Source organism: Pseudoliparis swirei, chromosome 6 (genome assembly GCF_029220125.1).
Source record: "Pseudoliparis swirei isolate HS2019 ecotype Mariana Trench chromosome 6, NWPU_hadal_v1, whole genome shotgun sequence".
Taxonomy (NCBI): domain Eukaryota; kingdom Metazoa; phylum Chordata; class Actinopteri; order Perciformes; family Liparidae; genus Pseudoliparis; species Pseudoliparis swirei.
Genome location: NC_079393.1, coordinates 4671712 through 4696449, shown reverse-complemented (window position 1 = coordinate 4696449; position 24738 = coordinate 4671712). Strand labels below are relative to the sequence as shown.

The window sequence follows — 24738 nt, the reverse complement described above, 5'->3', positions numbered from 1 at the left end:
TTGCAATATTAAAGCTACCTAAAGGGCAAATGAAACAGCTTTTTAAGGGTTTAAAATAACACGAGGATGGCTTTGTCAAACCCTAAAGAAAGTTATGTAGGAAATCTCCAGTACAAATAGTAATTGTGACCCCTGTGAAATAATTTCAGCGTCATACCACCCATTGTGTTTCTCAGTCTTCCTTTCAGTTGGAGCAACTGTGTCTTGGATTGTCTGGCCAAGCTGCAATCATCTACAGGATAAAACACGTGAACAAAACGAGCCATGATGCGGTCTCTTTGACTGTTGTTGACATACCGAATCAGGAAGTCGCTACTGTTTAGTCTCTGGCTCAGTGTGTTAACCTGACACTTGGCAGCTAAGGTGCTCGGACCTTTTCTTTTTTTATAGAACTGTGACTTTAACTGACTCGCGTCAATCTGCTGTAGTGTATTTTTTAACTGTGAGCCAAACCAATCATACGCGGATGAACTGCTTTGGTCTGAGACATCTCTGCACAGATTCAAGGCATCGGGCGCCAAAGAGACGGAGACGTCTTCCAAAGAGACTGAGTCCTCTTCCAAAGAGACGGAGACCTCTTCCAAAGAGACGGAGACCTCTTCCAAACAGACGGAGTCCTCTTCCAAAGAGACAGAGTCCTCTTCCAAAGAGACGGAGACGTCTTCCAAAGAGACGGAGTCCTCTTCCAAAGAGACGGAGTCCTCTTCCAAAGAGACGGAGTCCTCTTCCAAAGAGACGGAGTCCTCTTCCAAAGAGACGGAGACGTCTTCCAAAGAGACGGAGACGTCTTCCAAAGAGACGGAGTCCTCTTCCAAAGAGACGGAGACGTCTTCCAAAGAGACGGAGTCCTCTTCCAAAGAGACGGAGACGTCTTCCAAAGAGACGGAGACGTCTTCCAAAGAGACGGAGTCCTCTTCCAAAGAGACGGAGACGTCTTCCAAAGAGACAGAGTCCTCTTCCAAAGAGACGGAGACCTCTTCCAAAGAGACGGAGACCTCTTCCAAAGAGACGGAGACCTCTTCCAAAGAGACGGAGACGTCTTCCAAAGAGACGGAGTCCTCTTCCAAAGAGACTGAGTCCTCTTCCAAAGAGACTGAGTCCTCTTCCAAAGAGACGGAGACGTCTTCCAAAGAGACGGAGTCCTCTTCCAAAGAGACGGAGTCCTCTTCCAAAGAGACGGAGTCCTCTTCCAAAGAGACGGAGTCCTCTTCCAAAGAGACGGAGTCCTCTTCCAAAGAGACGGAGACGTCTTCCAAAGAGACTGAGTCCTCTTCCAAAGAGACGGAGACGTCTTCCAAAGAGACGGAGTCCTCTTCCAAAGAGACGGAGACGTCTTCCAAAGAGACTGAGTCCTCTTCCAAAGAGACGGAGTCCTCTTCCAAAGAGACGGAGTCCTCTTCCAAAGAGACGGAGTCCTCTTCCAAAGCATTTAGTCCTCTTCCAAAGCGGAGTTCTTCCAAAGAGACGGTCTTCCAATGAACGGAGTCCTCTTCCAAAGCCGGAGTCCTCTTCCAAAGAGCACAGTTGACCAGACAATCCTGGGCCGTGGTGCTCTTCAAAGAGACGGAGTCCTAAGAGAGGAGTCCTCTTCCAAAGAGAGGAGGTGTCCAAAGAGTGAGTGAAAGAGAGTGAGAGAGCCCCCCCCCCCCCATTGGGCTGATTAGCATGCCAAATTCCTCAGCTGCACAGCAGTGCTCCCAGCCGTCCCTCTCCACCACAAAGGGAGGCGACGCTCAGGAGAGGCCGGTGACGCCTGGGGAGGGAAGGAACTCACTCAACCCAACGGGGCTCTGATCGGCCAATGAATGGCCGCTTTGAGACGGCGGCGTGTCATTTCTATTTTTTTTAGTACCACGAGACGACTCTCTGCGGCGACGTAGCCGCGGGACGCTCTCGGCTCCGGCCCGTTGTGGGACGACCAGAAATCGTTTGTATTATTAAGAATAACGGGAGTTGCAACTTTGGGGTTTTTGAAAAGTGTAATCCGTAAGTGGTCGTTCATGTTTGGTCCTGAGGAGAAGCACACAGATGTGTACGTCACATGTCACCGCCTTGTTATGAATCACTCACTCACCGCACTGTTGTTTGATTAAGTTAAAAAAAGAAAAAGCACCGTGTTGGTACGTGGTCCGCCCGGCTGCTCGGTCAAACAACGTCAAGGTGAAGAACAAAGAGGCTCCCGAGGAGGCCAGGGCTCGTTGTGAGCGAACGCGTCCGGTAGTCGGTGTGACCCGAGCGATGCCCTTCACGCCAAAACAACCACACGTCACTATCGGCTGTGCGTGTGTGACGAACGACGATCAATAATCGATCGATTCCGCGTTGCAGCAACAAGCCGAAGAGAAACCTTCAGATGAAGAACTGCCAACTGAAGCTAAAATGCGTCTCACGCAGTACATGACCATTGTTTTGAATCTCTTGGACCACCGCGTGATTATCACTATTAATCCAAATGTTTTGATCGCCGTGTATTTATTTGTTTATTTGTATGCGTGTTACTCGCATAACTCAAAAAGTATTAAACCGAATCGCATGTAATTTGGTGAGATGATTGGTTATTATCCGGAGACCATTTGATTAGATTTTGGGATCGATCGGGTCAAAGGTCAAGGTCATGAAAAGGTCAATCTTATTTTTACCCTAGCGCGGTCAATTTGTATCCAATTGGCATGCAACTAATGCCAAAATGTTCATAATTCAATGCCCAATCTTGTGATATGCGAAGGTATGCGCTCTACCGAGTGCCCGTTCTAGTTAATCCAAATGTTTTTCCCCTTCTTTTCTTTTTTTTAGGTGTTTAAAGATCTGCCACGCCACCCGTTAACGCCACCCGGACTTCCACGCCGTCACACTCATGGCACCTCCCAGTTGACACAATGGCCCAGATATCGAGCGGTAATGGCTTTAAGGCGGTCGTGCCGCAGCCAAAGGGGGTTGTGGGTAAAGAGGAAGCCCTCCGCATGGAGGAAGAGGCTCTAGCGAAGCTGCAAAGGGGTAAAAGACCCACTCTGTCCGCGCCGACATCCTCGTCTTCCTCTTTAAAACCATCTAAAGCCACCGCTCCTCAGCCGCTCGCCGCGACCGACAGACCCGAGAGGGACCTCATCGTCTTCCCCGAGACCAGGAAGCAGCCGGAGCCGGACAAGTTCAGCGATATCGACGTGGACAAGCTGACCAATGAGGAGCTTGAAAAGCTCCTACTGGATGAAAACTTCGGGGTGAACATCAAAGTGTCCCGGCCCTCGTCCCTCCTGGGGTTCAACCTCAGTGCCTCTTACCCCGGAGGCTCCTCCCCTTTTCACGCCGGCCAGTGGACGCCGGCTCTGTCCACGCCGTCGAACACTCGGCCCGGCCCGCTCTTCCCCTCGGCACCGGGCACGTTCCAGAACGGCTTCCCGCCGCTCATGCCGCCCTTCATGGCCCTGGCGGCGACGCAGCCGTCCTTCATGTCCTTCGCTCCCATCCGGCCCGCCGCCGCCGCCGCCATGGTCTTCCCGCAGCCGTCCGTGGACCCGGAGATGGCCAAGCTGTTCGACAAGATCGCCAGCACCTCGGAGTACCTGAAGAACGGCAAATCGGCCGGCGCCGCCGACTACTTGGATTCCTCTCAAGCGGGCGCGGTTTCCCTGGCACCCAACCCGCCGGCGGCGGCGGAACCCGCGAGCGTCAGCCGCTTCGACTGGCTGGATCTGGACCCGCTCACTAAGCACAAAGCCGAGAACGAGGACGCGTCGCTGGCGTCGGGCGCCGCCATCGCCGCGCCGGCGGCGCCCGAAGTCGCGGGGGATCCTTGGGATGCGGTGCTGGAGACCGAAGGGATCATCAGCAGCAGCAGCAGCCCCCCGCCTACGCCGGAGGAGGCGACGGCTCGCTCGCAGCACAGGAGAGCGTCGACGGGCGCCGCCGTCACCAGGAGTCACTCGCTCAACATCAAACCAAACCATCAGGTAGGACGGCAGTCGAATGTCGATCATTTGGGGGAAATCCTTTCTTCCCTTTTTACCTTCGCATTGAAAATGCGGAAGGTTATGTTTTGATCGCCGTGTATTTATTTATTTATTTGTATGCATGTTATTCGCATAACGCAAAAAGTATTAAACCGAATCGCATGAAATTTGGTGGGATTTGATATAATCCGGGGACCATTTGATTAGATTTTGGGATCGATCGGCTCAAAGGTCAAGGTCATGAAAAGGTTAACATCTTCTTTTTACCATAGCGCGGTCAATTTGTATCCAATTGGCATGCAACTAATGCCAAAATGTTCATAATTCAATGCCCAATCTTGTGATATGCGAAGGTACGCGCTCTACCGAGTGCCCGTTCTAGTTTCATTTGCTTTGTGGGTTTTTAATTCTTGAGTATTCTTGTTCCACGTCTTGTTGGTACTTGACAACATCTAAGAGTATAATCACTATTCTCACTATTACTTTTTTGTGCAGCCATTTGGAAAGTGTACATATTGTATAAACATTGTACATGTAATCTAATGTTTTTAGGTTTGTTTTATGACATCTGCCTCTCGGGACTACACATGAATAATAGCCTCTTGGCACATTCGCAGAAATGTTTTCATTAATGTGGACGGTCCCTTATCAAACAAACCAAAGAAAAAAGATTTCGGTGAAATTTCATGTCATAACAGGAAAATTATTTTCACAAAAAAAACAACAGAAAACCTACTTTACGTTTTAGTTTTTTCGAACCGTTGCAGATTTTTGGGGATTATGTGATAACGTAGAGTGAAAAACTTCTCATTTGAGTCCAGCACCACCCTGAAAAGTCAAAAACTACACCGTTCTAGCAACATGAGCGAGTGGGGAGTGAAGTTTATTCAGAACAGATGATGGTGATGGAGCTTCTCTCTCACCCAACTGCAACTATACTCCTCATCCATTTACCAGCACAAGCAAAAACATCCTCTGTTCATCTTCCTCCTGTGATTTAGTTTTCGTCACGGCGATCAGCGCCCCTCTATTTCCTCTCAGCCGCATTTTGATTAATTTTTGCCAAGCGAGCGATCTCATTTCTTGTGATGAATATTCAGAGCGTTCGTTTGGCACAGTGCTGTGGGCAAGTGGCATGGGATGTTGTATCCTCTAATGAGCCCCCCTCCCCCTAAACTAAACAACCATCTGTCATTGGGCTTGGAGGTTTTTGTTGAGACGAGATGAACATCTTAGTCAGCAGTAAAAACCGTCCGCAGCCCAACATGACGTTGTCACCATGTGTCTAACTCTTTCTTCAGTATTTAAGAGTCAGATTAACTGGGAGTTGTACATCTTCTGTCGGGAAATCAATGAGGAAAGGATGTTACGTCCTCTTCAGACTGACGTTACGTCACCTCGCAGTTGACCCTCTCTAAGTCCCGCCCCCTTTAGGTAATGTCGCTAGGTCAGACGAGCTTCCTGTTGGGACGTTAGATGTTGTGTTTATGCACATTAAACCATGTTGTGTTAGTCTTAACATCTTAAAAATAGGTTCTGCTGGCTGCTCACCCTTTATTGGAGCACTGAGCAAAAAGGGGCGGGACCCAGCATTGGTCAATTGCATGCATGTCTCTCCCCATACTAGGTCATTAGGATATATTTATATATTATTATTATTTAAATAATTTTATATATATATGTTTTATATATTATATTTTATATATATTTCTTAGATTCATATATATACAGTATATATATATATTATTTAAATAATTGTATATATATATATGTTATATATATTTTATTTTTTTAGATGCATATATATATATATATATACTTGGTGGTTCAAAACTTAACAGAATACTTTTAGATCTGGACAAGCTTTTCTTTTTTTAACTTCCTGCTCATTGAGTTTCTCCGTGTCGTCACGCCCAAACAATTTGTCTGTGGCGTGTTTCACACACACCAGGGTGATGATTAACCTGACAGCACTGTAAAAGGCCCCTTATTTCCCAAATTCCACACAGTTGAGGAAAACGGGACCAGTCGACGGCAGTTTCAATGAGCTGTTCCAATAGAAGTGTGTGTGTGTGGGAGACTTCACAGACCTATAATTAGCCTCTCGTCCAGTCTATACAAACAGCTGTGTCGTCCTGTGGGGTTCAGGAATGTCTCCTCCCCTTTTTGGAAGGATGAAACGGCATTTGTTTACACCTGCCTATATGTCACGTCCAGACCAACATGTTGTGTAAGTTAAGGCCTTTTTTTTTTAGCTCGCCATTTTTCCGCATATATCCCGAAACACTTTGAACCTGCATCCATCATGTCTGCAACCCGCGAGGTCGAGACGGCGTGTGCGTCTGCGCCCGTCGTTCCGTCTGCTCGCTCCGCAGTCGGCGCCCATGTTGTTGTAAACACGAACGAGCCCGTACACGCCTGCACCAGAGTCACCTCCGGAGATCACCCCGTACGATGGGATAAAAGACGACTTGTTTTTTTCAAAATAAAGTAGGATTACCTGCGGCAGGCTTGGTGATGAGATCCTGTGATGAGACGACAGCATTGGCCTCACAATATGTGATTTCTAGTAGTTTGTGTGGAGAAAGCTTCTTCTTTTTTCTTTTAAATGTTGATTTTGCAGGAGCTGTAGCTCCGTTGACACGTCTACGGAGAACAACCAGAACACGCCGAGGCTGACCAGAGGGCCGTGAGAACCGGGCCACGGCAGTGGAACCACACACACTGTAAAAACAGAAGCTACTCGCACTTTTTATTTATTTATTTGTAATCCTGCTTTCTCTTATTTGACTGCGGAGACCGGCACTCGTTGAGCCGGCCGGATTACAGCGACGACGCGGCTTCATCGAGGTCTGGCCTTGCTCTCCAACAAGGACGTAGATATTGCAGTCCCCTAAAATAGTTTCTGCTCTCTTGCGTTTTTACATTGCCGCAAGAAAACAATTTCAAAGCGTGCATTTCTGTTGGATTGTTGTGTGTTTTTATTCCCGACCATTTCAGAGCGTCTCTGGTTTTGGGTTCGTTTCACGGTGTGAAATAGAAACTTGCTTGAACTCGTTGGTTAAATGTTATTTTTACCATTGTGTGGGAACCTTTGTTGTGCGTGATGTGAACCCGCGGTGCATAAATACACAATCCTGTTGGACGGTTACATAAGATCCGTTCAGACAGTGAGTGACCTGAGAGCATTGTGTTTGGACACGTTATTAATATTAATGTGAAGCTGACTGGTGGATGGGAAATTAAAAAAAAATTAGTTTTGTTTCTTACTATTATATCTGAATATTCTATCAGCTTATTAGCGAGTAATTGCTTTATTGCACTATTTTTATTGAACTTCTTATCGATCAGTGTCAGTGACTCCTAGTAAACAACCACTTACGTGACCTGACGGAAGCAGATGAGGAATCGCCTCATGAAATATTCACAATCCGTCCGGCGTGGTCCGAGGAACGATTGTAATTTCTTGCAATTATTTATCCGAAGACATTTGAGGTTTTTTTCCCTTCCCCCAAAATACCATTATTTACCAAGATGGCAGTAAGACGCCTTGATTTAGTTGGTAAGACTGCCGCGTGGGAGGTGCTGGTGTGGCCAGAGAGATGGAACCAACGAGGTTGAATTTAGAGATTTCAGTCATCTACCGTAGTCACACCAACTCCACTGTCTCTCTCTTTAATGTCCATTTGTCTCTGATTCGCTCCGACTCCGTCTCACTCCTCTTTCTGTATTTCCCATCTCTTCCTTTTGTTAGTTTCTTCACCTCTGTCTGCTATTCCTCTCCCCTCCATGTCTCCCTCCTGCCATTCATCCCTCGCTTTTGCCCCGTTTTGGATATGAAGCTTGTCGGTTCGCGATAATCAGCAGTCGAGCAAACATCTCTATCTGAAGTCACGCCTCGCGGCACCGACGGCCAGCCGCTCAGGACTGGGGAGTTAATGCGTCTGGGTTCATAATACTTATCTTCACCATTGTTATCACCACTTCTTTTGGGGGGGGAGTTTGTGCAGTTGGTCTTGAAATCCAGAGAAGAAATGGTAAGACATTTTAATTACACGTCATTTAGCTGACGCTTTCATCCAAAGCGATTTACAACCGTGTGACATTCACACACACCGTAGACACGGCTACAGGGAGCAATGCAGGGGTAAGTGTGTTGCTCAAGGACACAGCGACCAGGGCGGGGATTGAACCGCCAACCCCCTGGTTGAAAGACAGACCGCTGACCCACAGTCGCCCCAAAGCGATGCGAAAGAGATCGGAGGTGGAGGAGGACGTACATGTTGTAGTTTCGACCAACTGATGACTGGTTAATGGAGATTACCTTCGCATTGAAAATGCGGAAGGTTATGTTTTGATCGCCATTTATTTATTTATTTATTTGTATGCGTGTTACTCGCATAACTCAAAAAGTATTAAACCGAATCGCATGAAATTTGGTGGGATGATTGGTTATTATCCGGGGACCATTTGATTCGATTTTGGGATCGATCGGGTCAAAGGTCAAGGTCATGAAAAGGTCAACATCTTTTTACCATAGCACGGTCAATTTTTATCCAATTGTCATGCACCTAATGCCAAAATGTTCATAATCCAATGCCCAATCTTGTGATATGCGAAGGTATGCGCTCTACCGAGTGCCCGCTCTAGTTATGAATATGTAATGAGCCTCGGCTGGATTCAATTCAATTCAATTCAATTCAGTTTATTTGTATAGCCCAATTTCACAAATTACAAATTTCTGGAAATGCTTTAATCTGTAACACACACACATCCCCACCCCAAAACACACAAACCAGGAAAAAAAAAAAACGGAAAAACCTAAAAAAAAAAAAGGAAAGGGAAGAGAGGAGAGGGAGGAGAATCCCTCTCCTAGGATGGACAGATGCAATAGATGTAATGTGTGACAGAAGTACAGATTAACATTAAATACAAATGAATATAATGAATATATATATGAAATAATAATGATATATTCCATTCATGACCTCACCTCACCGATCAGGCAGATGGCGGGGGGGGGGAGGAGGAGGTGGGAGTCTCAACAGGGACAGTGGCGTGGTCAGGCAGCATCCGACCCAGGCCCACCATCGATCAGATGGGATGAGATCGCGTCTCATGGTCCGATCCCATGGGACCCCGTGGAAACAAAAGTCGACTTCCGGGGAGGGAGCAGAGTTAGTATTGTGATGAGAGTGAAATTCATATGAGAGAAGAGAAAAAGAGGAGGTAGGTCAGTGCATCCTAAAAAACGTCCCCGGCAGCTATAAGCCTAGCAGCACATATCAAGGGGCTGGAGGGCAAACCTGATTCAGCCCTAACTATAAGCTCTGTCAAAGAGGAAGGTCTTAAGTCTAAAACTATGACTGGACTTAAATTCGGGTCTGAACTGATAACTAAGGCTCTGGCTCCCAGAGCTGGTAAGATAACTTTAGGCTACAAGCTCACTTTTTTAGTCTGCATTTGCAAACTAAGTAGTCTATTAGAAAGCAAGGCGAGCTAGATAGTGCAGAAGCTCAATAATTAAGATCATATGCTGGAAGAAATAAGAGAGATAATTTGAAAGTGATTCTTGATTTTACTGGGAGTAAGTGCAGAATTGATAGCCAGCAGTCTGGGAGAAGGCAGTGAAGGGATAGTAGTGGTGATGACTTTCAGCTTTTGGATTAAGCTGGAGGGACCTGCTGCATTCTCTGAGCACGAGCAGGAGGGATCTAAGGGAGAGAGCAGTGAAGAAACAATAAGTAGGGAGTCTCAAGTCATCAAGTTGCTGCATTCTGACGCGCATTTTTTTTCTCTTTGAAGTTTGGAGAAAATAACACTGATTTTGAAATATTTTGGAGAATGCAGACAGGGACGAGGAGAAGTTTTCTTTAGATGTCTTACAAAGGACAGAGATGGTGTTGGATGCCGTACAGTGAATCACCAGATGACAATGGATGCCTCTATACAGACCACATCACCAGATAATTGATGTATTTGATCTGTTTTAATCTTTAAGAGGTTAAAGTTGAGTTTTTTTAACATCGTTTTATGTCATTTTTTATTTGTTGTCTTTATGTCTTTAAGACATGCTTGAATTTTACAGAGTTCTGTGCTCTCCTCTGATTTTATCGATAAATGTCAAGTTCTTAGGTAGTAACTTGTATTTAAGGAATAGGATATCATAGGAAGCATAAATAAGGTAAATAAAATTTGTCCAAGCAATAACGTTGAAAGAACCTTTTATAATACGTTAGTCAGTAAATACAAATCATGTTACAACTGATAAATAAATTGAGATCGATCTGATAAATAGACCTGAACAGTGAAGTGATGCCAAGGTCTGTAACATGTCGTGTGCTGGTCAATGGTGTGGAGGTGTCAGAGGGTCTAATAGCAGCAGGGTACAGGTGCAACAAGACCAGGACAGAAGTCCAGTTATCTGCTGCCATTAATGTGAGATTGGTGTTTATTTGTACCTATTTCGTGGTCCTAAATTTCGATTCTAATTTCCCTGATCTGAAATATGAGATACAACCAAAATTTCAAATTGTGGATGATGGCAAGGAGATCTCTTTGAGATCTTGGAGAGGGAGGGGGAGGAAGAGAGATGAAGGAGGGTCTGTAGTTGTCTAATACCAATGGAGCTTCTTCAGGCAGGGAGGGTGAGTTTCACTACAGGAGAAATGTGTGGCGTGTGGCCTAGAGCAATAAGCAAACACAAAGCGTCTTAAAGCAAAGGCAGCAATTAAAGCACAAAAAGGGATGGGGTCAAGAGAGATGTAAAAAGGTTGAGAGACAGGTAGATTTGTTCAAGTTGAAACGTTGAAAATAATTCACCACGGTAGGAAATAGAAAACTCATACCATAGGGCAGTGGAGCAGCGGTTTGCAATTAATAGCAAGTTATTATTTGGCTCTAGATTATGGGCAGAAATTATTAAAATGTCTAAATTCTAAAAATCTTTCATTAAAAGTTACCAAAGTTCATTACCACTAAGGTTTATAGGAATGCTGGCTCCTCTCAGCAGTGCTGCTACCTGCCTTATTTGTCTTTAATTGTTGAGACATTGCTTTATTTTTTTTTTTTTTATTTATTGGCTGCTTCTAGGCTGGAGGAGCTTTTAGTTGGCCTTCTATCTCCAATATGATTAGTGAAGCGAGACTCTTGAGTTTTAGTTGAGCATTCGTAGTTTTTAATGTAAGTGCTCTTGCTTTTAGGAGGGTCTTCTTCTGGGTGGATACTACCTCCAAACCTCCTCTTCTTCTTCTTCTTAGAGGGCAGTCAGCTATCATGTCAGTGTCATTCTCAGAGCCTGGCACACACTGTCAACATGATCATCTCTGGCATAGACAGAGGGAGTCCCTGTCCTCTTTGTCAGATAGGAAATCAGGTGGAGATCAAATACAGAAGGAATCGCTTTTACATCTAGCTTCACTACTTCAGACATATCAGTTAGAAACTTGTTTTAGACGAATACTAGTCGGTAAGGATATTCAAAAGTTAAGAGGGGAAAGTGAGGTTGAAGAGGATTCTGTGGGAATCTGTGGATTCAAATGCTCCAATGTCAGCAAAAGAAATAGTGTGTGGTGTCTGGCTGTGCTGTGTGCTGTGAGTGGTTTCACAAATCAAAGCCAATAAGAGTCCAACAAGGAGATGAATGCAGCACACATCATCAACATCCACATCAACATCCACATAATAAAAACAATAACAACAAGTTTTTTTTATCCATAAATAAAAAAAATTCAATTATATAATCTGAATATAATAGATAAACTCTGAATATGGACCTAAAACAAATTCTGAAATTGTGTTTTCCAGGTTTGTTTTCCAGGTTGGAAGTGAAAGACACAAAGCTTTCAAATGAGGTGTAATAATTTTTTTGAGGAGGATTTTAATAGGCTCGATTCAATTTTGGTGCTACTCCCACACCTCCTCCGGTGCCTCTCGAATGTGAGGAGTATTAATATGACTTGGAGATTATTTTTTCAGGCAGACATATATTCTTCATGGCTCAACCAGGTTCAATGTTATCAATGGATATATCTGTGATCATTAACACATAATCATATGACAACACAGCTTTAGAGAGAGAGAACATTTAATAGACCTATTTTGTTGCATTTTGTTGCAAATTTTGAAAAATAATAATGTTAAGTATAATACTTTTGTGTTGCTGACTCTTCTTTGCTTACTTTTGATTTATTTAATTGAAGTGTGGTGGGACACACACAGTCTCTAAAGTCAGGGTGGTCAAGGGTGAAATGGAAGAGCAGAAGAAGGGTGTTAAACTAAGACTCTGCTCAGTTCCTGATGGTCTCTGATCTGATGGTTAGGTTGTCAGTCCGGTGATATTTCATCAGAGTTTGGCAGCTGAAATGCGCGCTAGATCCAGCGTGCGTGGATGCTCTCTCTCATCAGATTCAGTTTTCTCCAGAAAGTTGTCAGTTTTCCCCACATTATCCACATTATAGCTGTCACCACCACAGCAGCCAGCGGTTGTTGAAGCGCTATACGACATTGTCTGCTGTCTGGGGAGAGGGGAGAGGGCCAGAAATGTCCGGTGTCCGACGACAACTTGGCATAAGCAACACACACATTATCCATTAATTTTAGTGAGTTCGGCGGGGCCGGCGTCGGCGTCATTACGTATGTGTGTACAATGACTGTCTATCTCATCCTTAGCCAGCAGCTTCAAACAAGACTCCACGCTGTCGAAGGTATTTCTCTTGTGGTTTCGTGGCGGGCCGAGTGAGCGGGTCCGAGCGGGTCTGAGTCTGTTCCTCCTCTTCGCTGTTCCTTCCAAACGACCCCGCGGGCAGATTTTCTGTCTGAACTGGCACATTTCCTTTTATCTGAACACAAGCTGTCATTCAGGCTGTGTGTGAAACTGAACCGCCCTACAGGACGCCAGCGTGCGCTGCACATTCCTGTTTTTTGCCGACCGGATTCCGATCTCTCCTTTCCAGCTTCCCACTCCAGACGTTGGCCCGTTTTCTTTGAAAAAAAAATTATCATCTCAATTACAGCTTAAGCACCGAGCATGCGAAGCGTCGTTCCACCCGTCACATTGCATGTTCAGAAGATGCCGCGTGGCTCCGGGTCGTGCCACGGATCCCAGTTGATTTTGTGTGACGTGGTTGTTTACTGGTTGTTTACTGGTTGGAAGCAGGAAGTCACCGGACACTAATGTGCATAATAAAACACGTCTTTAATGCTTCTCCAAATCACAAAATGGAGAAATAATTGGATCCGATTTGACAGTGTGTGAGTGTGTGTGTGAGGTAGCCGGTCGGTCGCTTCCGGATCGAAAGAAGAAGTCGAGTGGTGTTTTTTTTCTTTCCAAGCAGCCGGTTCCTCTGATGTAATAAAGAAAACCCTCCGGCGCTTCTCACAGGCGCCAATCGACGAAGCTGCATTCAAGCGGAAGTGCCCAAAACAAACACCTGAAAAGTGAAGGGGTTGCCGGGTATCTTCACAACCCATTAACAATCGATCACAAGCGCCGAATCGGCACAACAGCATCACTCGGCATTTCTCCCACACGCGGTTACGCCTGAGGCGGACGCAGAACATTTGTTCAGACTTCTGGGTCATTTTAGATCGCGTCAGATAAATGCCAAATGCATCCTACGAGCTCGTGACTTCAAGCTACTGTTAAAACATTTATGGAAGTTTGAGCACCTGTCAAACTCAAATATGTCTCTGTTAACTTCCCATTAGGTTGCTTCGAGATTCCGGCCCGATACTCGCAATGAGGCGGACACTCGAGTGCTCGAGGTTTCCTCTGCACGGTCCGGGGTGATTTCCATTAGGCTGGCACGGAGCGGCGGGGAGGTATCTAATGTCTGGAGGTGTCGTGTAACTCAATACTTACGGAGCGGAACCGAAAGGCTCAAAACGACCACAGGCACGCCTGATACCGCCGTCCATCAGGCGCGCCTGTGGTCGTTTTGAGCCTTTCGGTTCCGCTACGGTATTCGGGCATCTGCACGTCTGAGTCCCACGGGACCGCAGAGCTCCTCAACGCCAACAAGCTTCCAACTCGTGTCTCCGCGGCGAGAGATGTGGGCTCCAAGCCGTTGATGCCAACATCCTCCATCAGGGTTCGAACGATCATGGAAAACCTGGAAAAGTCATGGAATTTTAAAATGGTCATTTCCAGGCCTGGAAAAGTCATGGAAAAAAACTTAAATCATAAAAGTTTTGGAAAAGTCATGGAAATTTGTTAAAATCACATGTTCATTCACGCCGCGTTTGAAATAATTAATACATTTTTTTAAAGAAAGACGCTCAAAATATAAACCAGTGATAGCTCTTAATACGCAACATTTTCTACAGTTTTCATGTTTATACCGAGATTTCAGTTTGGTCATGGAAGTTTGGTTTAAAGTCCTGGAAATCCACTGGTCAACATGTGTAAGAACCCTGTGCATTATAGGGGGGGGGGGTCTTAATATTCTAAGATCATTCGTTCCTATGAAAGTTGCTAAACTTGGCACATGATGAAGAAGAAGAAAGAAAAAACCCGCTCTGCAGGCTTCCTCGCGGGTTTCCATTCACGGAGCGAAGTCCTTCTCCACTGGGGTTGTGATTTATTATTTTGTGCGTGTGCGTCCGTGTTTGCATGCACCAGAACGAGCCAAACAGGAAGCCACAAGCGACATTGCTCCACAGTGTTACTAGTAGTTAGAGAGAAACAACATGTTTATGCCTTTTCCTGCTGCTTTGGCGAGCAGAGCGACACCGTTTCTGACATAAACATCCATTTGTATGAAAAAACAAATCATCAAAAACGTCCTCATTCAATTAGTCTAAAACGTGGCGCAACGCTTCTCCTCAGTGAACCGTGAGGTTGAGTTACCAGAGTTTAAAACGCTTGAGTAGTATTACGCCTTGGACTTTATGTCGAAGCGGGAGTCGCTTGTTTCAATAATTGATTTATGTCTCATCAGGAGCAGAAGGTGTAAAAAAAAAAAAAAAATCCACCAATGGAATCCATCACGATGATGTTGAAAGGGGCTCAGACTCCCGGTCGCATCCCACCGCTCACTGCGCATCAGCGGCCACCATCGGGGGGGTCACGATCTCGTACGGGCGAGTTCTCTCGGGGCATTAGAGTTCCCACCACTTCAGACTCCGGGAGCCTCTCCGTCACCGTCGATAAAAAAATCGATGGAGTGAAAAAACAAAGACGGGGTCTCGTCGTCGCCCGTGGTTTGTTAACATAAACACCGTCTCGTCTCTCTCATGTTTTCCCTCAGTCTCTCTATCATCCTCACTTTCTCTCTCTCCCCCCCCCTCCTCCTCCTTTTTACCTTCGCATTGAAAATGCGGAAGCTTATGTTTTGATCGCCGTGTATTTATTTATTTATTTGTATGCGTGTTACTCGCATAACTAAAAAAGTATTAAACCGAATCGCATGAAATTTGGTGGGATGATTGGTTATTATCCGGGGACCATTTGATTAGATTTTGGGATCAATCGGGTCAAAGGTCAAGGTCATGAAAAGGTCAACATCTTTTTACCATAGCACGGTCAATTTCTATCCAATTGGCATGCAACTAATGCCAAAATGTTCATAACTCAATGCCCAATCTTGTAATATGTGAAGGTATGCGCTCTACCGAGTGCCCATTCTAGTTTGACCCTGTGTTATTGAATCTCTCGCCCTCTGTTTTGTTTCCCTCGTCGCCCTCTACATCGCCTCCCTCTGTTTATTGATTTCCCCGTGTTTGTTTTCCTTGGTCATAATTGTCGTATTGAACCACCAACGGCGTCGTCTGCAAAAGAATATCGACGTTTTGAGAGCGACATCGTGCAGGCTGGGATCCCAGTGCCTCCTCTCTCCTTTCCTCTCTCCTCTCGCTCGGAGATGCAGGTGGTTGGGCGGTTTCAGGCTCGGCCTCCTTTCAGAGCTCCGCACGCCGGCGCTGAGTTATGTCAGGTCAGCACTTTGAACAAAGCTCCTGCGGCTGCACAGTTATGGTCTCAATAATATCTCTGGATGTTGTGGTTTTGGTCTTTAGGGTTGGCGCTCTTTTTATTTTCATTTGAAGATTTATTTCAGGGGGGCATTTCACCTTTTAGCTAACAGGAAACATTGGGGAGAGAAAAGGATTCGTAGTTCTAGGGGATGAATCCACTTGGCCAACAGGTCCACTCAGGCGTGGTTATTTGGGAGTAGGATTATTCGACTGTATTTTGTGTCTAGCTGAAATGATTATTCAATCAATCAGCAAAATATAACTTATATAATTGTTTAAATCGTTGTTTAGAAATGTTCTTTGTTTTTAGTTCCTCCTAATTAAGTAAATAAAGTGTATTTATAATCACAGTTTTCACAGACAGAGGTCACAAAGTCTCAAATTAACAAACTGTAAAATACACAATGAAAACAATAAAAACGGATAAAAAGCAGGCCGTTTTTATTTGTATTTATTTTTAATTGTTCTACTCTTGTACAGAACTTTGTGACCTTCGTCTGGGAAAAGTGTGATTATAAATAAACTTTACCTACAAGGCGAGTGTTTGAGACGGATAGTACGTTTAACCCTCCTGCCGCCTTCGGGTCAATTTGACCCGATTCAATGTTTAATGTCGGTGTTCTTTCGGTAGTCAACAAACAAACATAAAGTACCTCACACTTAAACTTGGAAAACAATATTAATTCTAATAATTTTCTGGAGATTTTAATAGCTGGGGTCATATTGACCCCAAGGGTAAAATATGTCAGTAAATATAAAGGTAACAGGAGGATTAAACATTGAATCGGGTCAAATTGACCCGAAGGCGGCAGGAGGGTTAATAGGTTTGACCTGAGGCTGGGAGAGAGGGAGAGGGAGAGAATCTGAAGCAGTGGTTTCCCGTTTTCATTGTCACTGCACATGAAAAATAATCTGTAATTAGCTCATGAAGAATTTTTTTTTAAAAGAAACTCTGCTCAAACTCTCTCAGAGGACTTTTAAACTATTATTATGACATTCCAAACATTTCCTTTTAGCCTCGCTCCCCTTTTCGTCCCCGAGTGATGTCAGAGGCACAGGTTTCCGAGCTGTGACGGAGCACTTTTTGCAGACATTCTGGTGCAGGAAGGGGCGGGGCCTTTCACTTCTCATTTCCTGTGTCACAGGAAGTGCATTCCTCAGGCGCTGACAGTAAGACAAAAAAAACCAGACCAGTCTCCAGAAACCTCTGAGGAACTAAGGGGTGTGTGTGTGTGTGATCAAAATGAATGAGATAAACAATTGTTTTCTCGATATATTGCAACACGTTTTTCTGCAGTGTATAATTGTTATTGTTGACACAAGTGAGACTGAAAACTAAACCTTAATGAAATATTAAACTATTGACTTCACAGCTTTAAGAGTTGAAGACACAATAGAGCCGGAGACCTCTTTGTTTACGCGCTCTGGAGGATTCTCAGCTCCGAGGGTTTTTTAATAAAACTGCCCCTTGTCGTCCAGTTAAACTAATATAATGAGTTCATGTGTGTTGGACACACACAGCCATCACTGAGTCTGGCCCGTCTCCATCTGGCCTGCTTCTGTTGGACGTGTGTGTGATGCTTCATATATATGTGTGTGTGTGTGTGTGTGTGTGCGTGTGTGTCCTTTAGGACAAGGGAAAAGGAAAAGGCTTGGTGAAGAATGCCGCGCTGGAAGAACAGGACGCTCAAAGCCTGGAGGTTGTCGCCTTCTGTGAAGACGTAGCAGCGTAAGACCCCTCTCCTCTCCCGTCGGAGGGATTCTTGACCGTCTTTTCTTTCTTGGGGATTTTTGACATTAATTATGACGTATGCACAAACTCTCATGTAGCAGCGCTGCAGGTCGACAGCAGAATGTCTAAAGTATTGCAGCTAATCCATAAAAAAGGCTTCTTTTTTTGCGAGTGTAAATGCATGCTGAGACATATTCCTGCACACACACACACACTTTCCATACTTTAAGACCTGGAAGTACTTTTATTTTGAAGAATGAATGGGGCTTATATTTTTTATAATTGAAGGCCAGACAGGGGACGCCTTGTTGACTTATTTCAGCAGATTTTTTTTAAAAAACACACAAAATGCAGCACAGACATATTCCTCCACACACTTTTTTATTTGAACGCTTGTACCAGGGCCTTGTGTATTTTTTTTTGAGTTTTTTTTTTTTTCGCAGAACATATGCATGACACACACACACACTGCACACACACACACACACACACACACACACACACACACACACACACACTTTAGTGTCCTAACCCTTTTCGTTTTTTTTCTCCCAGATGTCCCGTGGTCATGGACATTTGTTAATGTGAAAATCATCCAAAAAAAAGTTGAAACCCAAAACAAATAAATAACTAGTCTTTTTTCATCACCAACACAACACATTACTACAATTCATCAGTTTTTTAGTGGAATGGAGTTATTCATCCCTCCATTCCATAGATTCAATTAGGATAACTCACTTGTTTTAATGAAAAATACATGTTCAAACAATTGTTTAGGTACATTGGAATAATCTAGATATAAATTGCATTAGTCTACCATAATCTGTATTTTCTCCTAAATTATATTAGCATTTTGTAAAAAATAAATAATGCAGTAATGTAAATAAAAATAGATAATGTAAATAGGTTCCATGTCAACTTATAGATAAATACTCAAAATCATCAAAAATGCTGTTCAAAATAATTGTATTGATGAAGTAAACTTTATTTGCATAAACTAGCCTGCGCGTATTGAAAGTAAACTTTGTTGTCTCCATCCTCCCCTCGCGGGGTCTCTGAGCCCCGTCATGTCCCAGAGAGACGGCGGCGGCGGGAGGCAGTCATCCCAAGGAGAGATTTTTGACTGGTCCAGGTTTCAGCAGTGACCTTCACCTGAAATGAACGGTAGCACCGGACACCGTCACCGCCACACGGGGGAAAGAAGACGAGCGCAGATGTTCTCTCTTCTTCTTTCTTCAGAATTCTTTCTATCTTTCTAGAACTTTCTTGCTAGAATGTGCCCTCTGTTGATGTGAGGGTTGCCAAGTGTTATTATCACACCCCTTTTTACAAGTAGTTTCATTTTTTTATACAATTTTAAACAAGCAATCTTTCTTACGCAAAAACGAGAATAAGCAGAGAGCAAAAAGAATAAGAATGAATGAGAATAAACTATACAATATCCACACAAAAAAAAATATAAAACAATTAACATAATATATATAAATAAACAATATATAATATATATATATATATATAATAAATATAAATATATATATTTATTTACTATATAATATATATATAAATATATATCTATATATATATCTATAATATATAATATATATATATAAAATATGTATAAAATAACCATATACATATATATTATAGAAATATGTTGTAGTGTGTGTGTAGTGTGGGGTCCAGTCCAGTTCAGCAGCCCTGGCCTGATGCTGAAAGAAGCTGTCCTGTCTGTTGTTTCAGCACTTGACACTTGATATAGGGTCGCGCCCTGCCTGGTAGAAGGTGGACAGTTTGTTGTGGGGTGGTGGTTGTCTTCTTTCAGCATCCGTTTGGGGGCGCGCAACAGTGTATATGTCAGGATGGGATGGAGGAAGCTCACCTCCGATGTACTGTGCCGACCGCACCACACCCTCTGTAGCCCCTACGCTCCAGGCGGTGCAGTTCCCGTACCAGGCGGTGATGCAACCTGTCAGAACACTCTCGATGGTACTGGTGTAGAATGTTCTGAGGATGCGGGGCCATGTTGAATTTCCTCAGTCGCTAAAGAAATACATACAGGTTTTTTTCACCCCGTGTGAGTGTGGTGTGTCGTTGTCCATGTGGTCCTCGGAGATGCCGCCGAGGAACTTGAAGCTTGACCCTCTCTACCTGCAACTCCGTCTATGGAGAGATGTGGTGTCTCCCTCTCCGCTCCTGTAGAGTCGATCAGCTCCTTGGTCTTCTTGGCGTTGAGGAGGGAGGCTGTCTCCTGGCCCCACTGTGCCAGTGATCCAACCTCCTCCTAGCTGTCTCAAGTCTCGTCGTGGGTGATCAGCCCCAACACTGTTGTGTCGTCAGCAAACTTGATGATGCCGTTGGAGCTGTGCATGGCATGGCCGTGGTGCAGGTGGGAAGGAGGGAGGGAGGAGAGGCTCAACACGCCTCCCTGGCTCCCGAGTGTGAGGGTCTGGCCTGAGGTACCGCCCATCCTCACCACACGGGGGCGGCGGCCGAAGGAAGTCAGTATCAGCTGCACGTGGTAGAGTGCAGGCCTACCCCTCTGAGCTGGGTCGCGAGCTTGGAATGGAATAGTTGAACGCTGAGCTAGTCTCCACAACCAGCATTCGCACACAACAGTTCCTCCCTCCAGGTGGGAAGGAGGCGGTGTGAAGTGCCATGTACAGTGCGTCGTCGGTGGATCTGTTTTGACGATATGCAAATGCCATGGGGGTCGCGTGGCAGGCAACATGGAACAAATGAAGTCCTTGACCACCTCCTAAGCATTACTGACAAACGAGGGTGGGCTACGGGTCTCCCAGTCATTCAGGCAGGTTACCTTGGGTGTTTGGGGACAGGCACAATGGTGGACATCTTGAAGCCTCTCAGGAACAACAGCCTGGGACAGGAGAGGTTGAAGATGTCTAAGCGAAGACTCCTGCCAACTGGTCTGCACATGCTCTGGTAGGCGCCGATGTGGTCGGGACCTGCTGCCTTCCGGATGTCCACCCGGCAGAGGCTCTGCGCACGTCGGCCTCTGAGATGATCAGGTCAACTCCTGGCGGCGCTGCTGCGCTGCGCCGGCCTGAGGCTGCCGTTCGTCGAAAACCCGATTAAGAATAAGCTCTCGCCTGGGAGAGTGAGGAGTTCTCTTCACCCGCTGTTTCTCCTCTGAAGTCCCGTGATTGTCTGTAGCCCTTCCAGAATGCTCCGCTGGGACGCTGCTGCCTTGTGGAGCTGCCGCTCACGTCGAACCGAGCAAAGAATGTTGCTCGCTGGAGTGGAGTGTAGGAGGAGTCTCACACGCTGGTTCTCCTCCTGAGTCCGTGATTGTCTGTAGCCCTTCCACACCTCTCACGTCATGGCTCTTGAGCTTCTCCTCCACCTTGTTCCTGAACTCCCGCTGCAGAGGCCGATGGTCTCTTACGGGTATCGGGCTCTTTTTATTCCGCCATATTCATAGAGTCGGCGCAGCGGCGGTTACGCGAGTGCAGCGCGAACATCGCCATTTATCCACGGTTTCTGGTTGGGATAAATCGAACCGACTTTGTAGGAACACCGTCATCTATGCATTTCTTGATGACGTTGTTGTCTGGGCGCGACTCCTGAATATCGTTGTCCGCAGACTTGACAAAACAGTCCCAGCATAGACTCGATTGGTCCGGACCAGCGTTGTAATTGGTGACCAGCGTTGCACTTCCTTCAGCGCCTTGGCCTGCTTAAGCCTCTGCCTGTGGGCGAGTAGTTGATTTGCCGAACGGTATGGAGGAGGCGAGCGGTGGGCGGAGAAGGTAGTGTAGAGTGGCTAAGACCCGATGGTCGTGGTTGCTTTCCCCCCCCTCGTGTTTGGTATGTGTTGGGGAGAATCTCTTCAGGTTCGCAGTTTCGCTCCTCGGCCACCCCCAAAGCAGCCCAGCGGCCTCGCCGACCCTGCTTCGCCTGCGCCTCTGCAGGAGTTCCTTCCAGCGCTTATGTCGTCGTGTTAGCAGGCGGAATGTACACAGCAGTTACGGTGACTGCTGTAAACTCCAGTAGCCAGAATGGTCGACACATGAGCATTAGGTACTCCAGGTCCGGGGAACAGAACGACTTGAGAGTATGTACATGACTTTGGTTGCACCAAGATCTGTTTATCATGAGACATACCCCCTCCACGATCTTTCAGAGAGAGTCAGAGAGAGTTTGTTCTGTCCGCGCTGTGGACGAAAATCCTGCCGGCTCGATGGCTGAGTCGGTAACCTCCTTCCTCCATCCATGACATCCATGTCTCCATGGCAGTTGTCCTTAGTTTCCGGTGGAATTGGTGAAAGCCTGGTGTTGAAGCCGCAAGCCTGGTGTCCAAAACAAAGACATTTGCCAGTAAAATGGTGGGTAGTAATTGAGATTTCGAGGCGCTCAGTCCAACCAGCCAGCCGCCCAGCTTCCCCTCTCCGTCGGCGCGTTTCGTGAATCGCGGCCTAAAATGAACGGAGAGTTCCTGGCTACTGTTTCTGCGGGGGCGTCGGTAAGTTGAAAAAACTCTGCGGCGAGCAACTGCCGCGCATCATGCCGATCCAATCTCCATGTCGTACGGTTGTTAACGCTGCTAACGTTTTGCAAAAATATAAAAGAAAGATAAATAAAAATAAAAAAACAAAATCAAAATCCGCGCTAACACCACGCCATCACACGGCGGCGCCATATTGTCATACAGTCATGTACAGTCATGTACAGTCTCACGATACAGGCGATACTCCATCACTTTGAAGTCAGACAGAAGGGAAACGCTTGTGCCCGCTTCGCCTCTTTAAAGAGGGAGCAGCTCAGATTGTGGATATGAGAGCTCCGAATGAGGAAACGACGTCGGCAGCTGCCAAACTCTTCACCCCCACCTCGCTTTTTCTTTTCTTTTTTTTCTGTCGTGGGAAGTACACCATGTTCCCTTTTCCACACAAATAACGGTTTGTCCCCTCACCGTGAAGTAACCATGTTGGGCATGTTGACCTTTTTTCTTTCTTTTTCAAGCGCTTTGGAGTCCTTCCACGGGTATTTTGGGGGAGCCGCTATTGGCTAACTTCTCGTTTTACTCGCACAGAACTACAACCGCCGTGATTGACGTGTCTTTTTCCATCCGAAGCCAAGCCCGCTGGAGGCTGCCAGCCGGTCCACTGGGCTTTGTTGTTCGGCATATTATCCCAACTGTGTGACCCATGTTCTCCAAGTGGCTCCCCGAGGATCAGCATTAGGCCACTAAGTGTGTGTTTGTATATGTGTGTATTTATATTTGTGTGTGTATATATATTTATATTTATTTATATGTGTGTATATATATATATATTTATTTATGGATGTATATATATTTATTCGTATATATATATTTATTTATGTATTTATATATATTTATATATGTATACATTTCTATATATTTATATATGTATAGATTTATATAAACACATACAACATATATTCACATATACAAAATAAATAAATAATATATATTTTTATATATATTTATATATATATATATTATAATAATAGCCCAGTTCAACAGCAGCAACGTATAGGAAGTGCATTTCCTACTTCCCTCCTCCTAAATGTACTTCCCTCGCTGTGTGCGTTGTCTCCTGGTTTACCTCCTGGAAGCCACTTCCTCGATGCCTTTCCTTCTTTCCTCGCGTGACGCTGCCTCGTTCGTCGTTTCCTGGTTGACTTCCAACGTTGTCGGCAGCAGCGCGTTGACCCGCATTGTTGGCGTATGGATTCCTCCGGTTGGACATTGCTGGAATTTTCTCGGGGAAAACAAAAGACCTCAGTTCTCCTCAAAGCGTGGATAGAACGATGGGGAGCGATGGAGGACAGGAAGAGAGCACTTTCGTATTCTTTGTTTTGTCTCTCGCTGTTCTCCTTCCCTGTTTCCGTTTCATCTCTCCATTCTGACACTTCCTACTTTCCTGTTTATCTTTTCTCTCAATATCCCGCTCCTCCCTTCCCTCGCATGACAATCTCCTCCACCATTGTTTCCTCGCCTCTCCTGAAGTCTCCTGAACGTGTCCTCACTCGACACTGAACATGTGTCACTCCCCTCTACGTCTTTTCTTTCTTTTCCTCCCTCACACTTTATATTCTGCCTCTATCTTCAATTATTTGAACCTTCCTTACTCGGCACTCATTTCTGTTTTTCTTTCCTACTTTTATCTGCTAAATAAAAAGGAGATGAGGATGAAACATCTGTTACGACCAAGTGGTAACCTGCAGTTCTTCAGATGGCCATTTGAGTCAATCCCCATAGACCTTCATGTTATGACGCCCATATTTAGAGTAGAAGCAAACATGTTTACAGCCTGGTGAAGAAGAAAACAAACTGTTTTGTTCTCTCTGGTTAATTTTCTATTTGCCGGGGTTACATTTGCATGTAACTCGCCTGTTTAAATTATATTGAGGCTTTAAGTTCTGCATAATTAAGGGCGTGACTGGTGGCCCTCGCCTCCACCAACAGACGCCTCGTTGGCCATTTTTTCCCTCGGGCTGTCTTTCGGAGCCTCATCACGGCTCTTCAGAAACCAATGGGCCTCCGACCGTAGTTCATACAGTCTGTGGTGACTTCTAGTGTCATTCTGGCGTCGCATCTTTTGCTTTTTACCCTTTTCTAGAGAGCAGGCACAAGGAGAAACATGTCGATCCTTCCAGGGCTTGGCCATAAACTGCTTGGATTCTGGGGATTCCTGACATGCTGTGGGAGAGAAGAAAGATAGAAATGCGTTAAAAAAGAGAGGAAAAACGTAGAGGGAAGGGAGAGTCTGAGCAGAGAGGAAATAATGAGGGAAGGAAAGTGGATGTTGTAACGGTGGGAGTTTATCTCCACTGTCTGTGGCGTACAGGGAAGAGGAGGGAAGACCATCGTGTCGCTCGTTTCAGACGTGAAGGCGAGAACTCGCTGTGCCTAACAAAGTGGCACCGGAGCGTACGTTTAAAGGCCGATTGATTCAAAAGCCACAACGACCAATCTATCCCGATAAACACATCCGTTGCAGCTCGTCTCGAGATGTTCCCGTGATGTTTGATACGTGAGATGAGCGCTTAGCGCAGGGGTCGGGAACCTATGGCTCTTCCGGTGACGGCATATGGCTCCCA

At 45.4% G+C, this 24738-nt stretch overlaps 1 protein-coding gene across 1 annotated transcript in view; it reads left to right on the top strand.

Annotated features, from left to right (window-relative positions):
* The first annotated feature begins 1704 nt into the window (after positions 1-1704).
* Positions 1705-24738, top strand: part of pik3c2a (phosphatidylinositol-4-phosphate 3-kinase, catalytic subunit type 2 alpha) — a 50954-nt gene continuing 27920 nt past the window's right edge. The window contains 2 exon segments of the mRNA XM_056416166.1: positions 1705-3947; positions 17552-17649. Coding sequence (XP_056272141.1) covers positions 2877-3947; positions 17552-17649 — 1169 coding nt within the window. The 5' untranslated portion in view covers positions 1705-2876.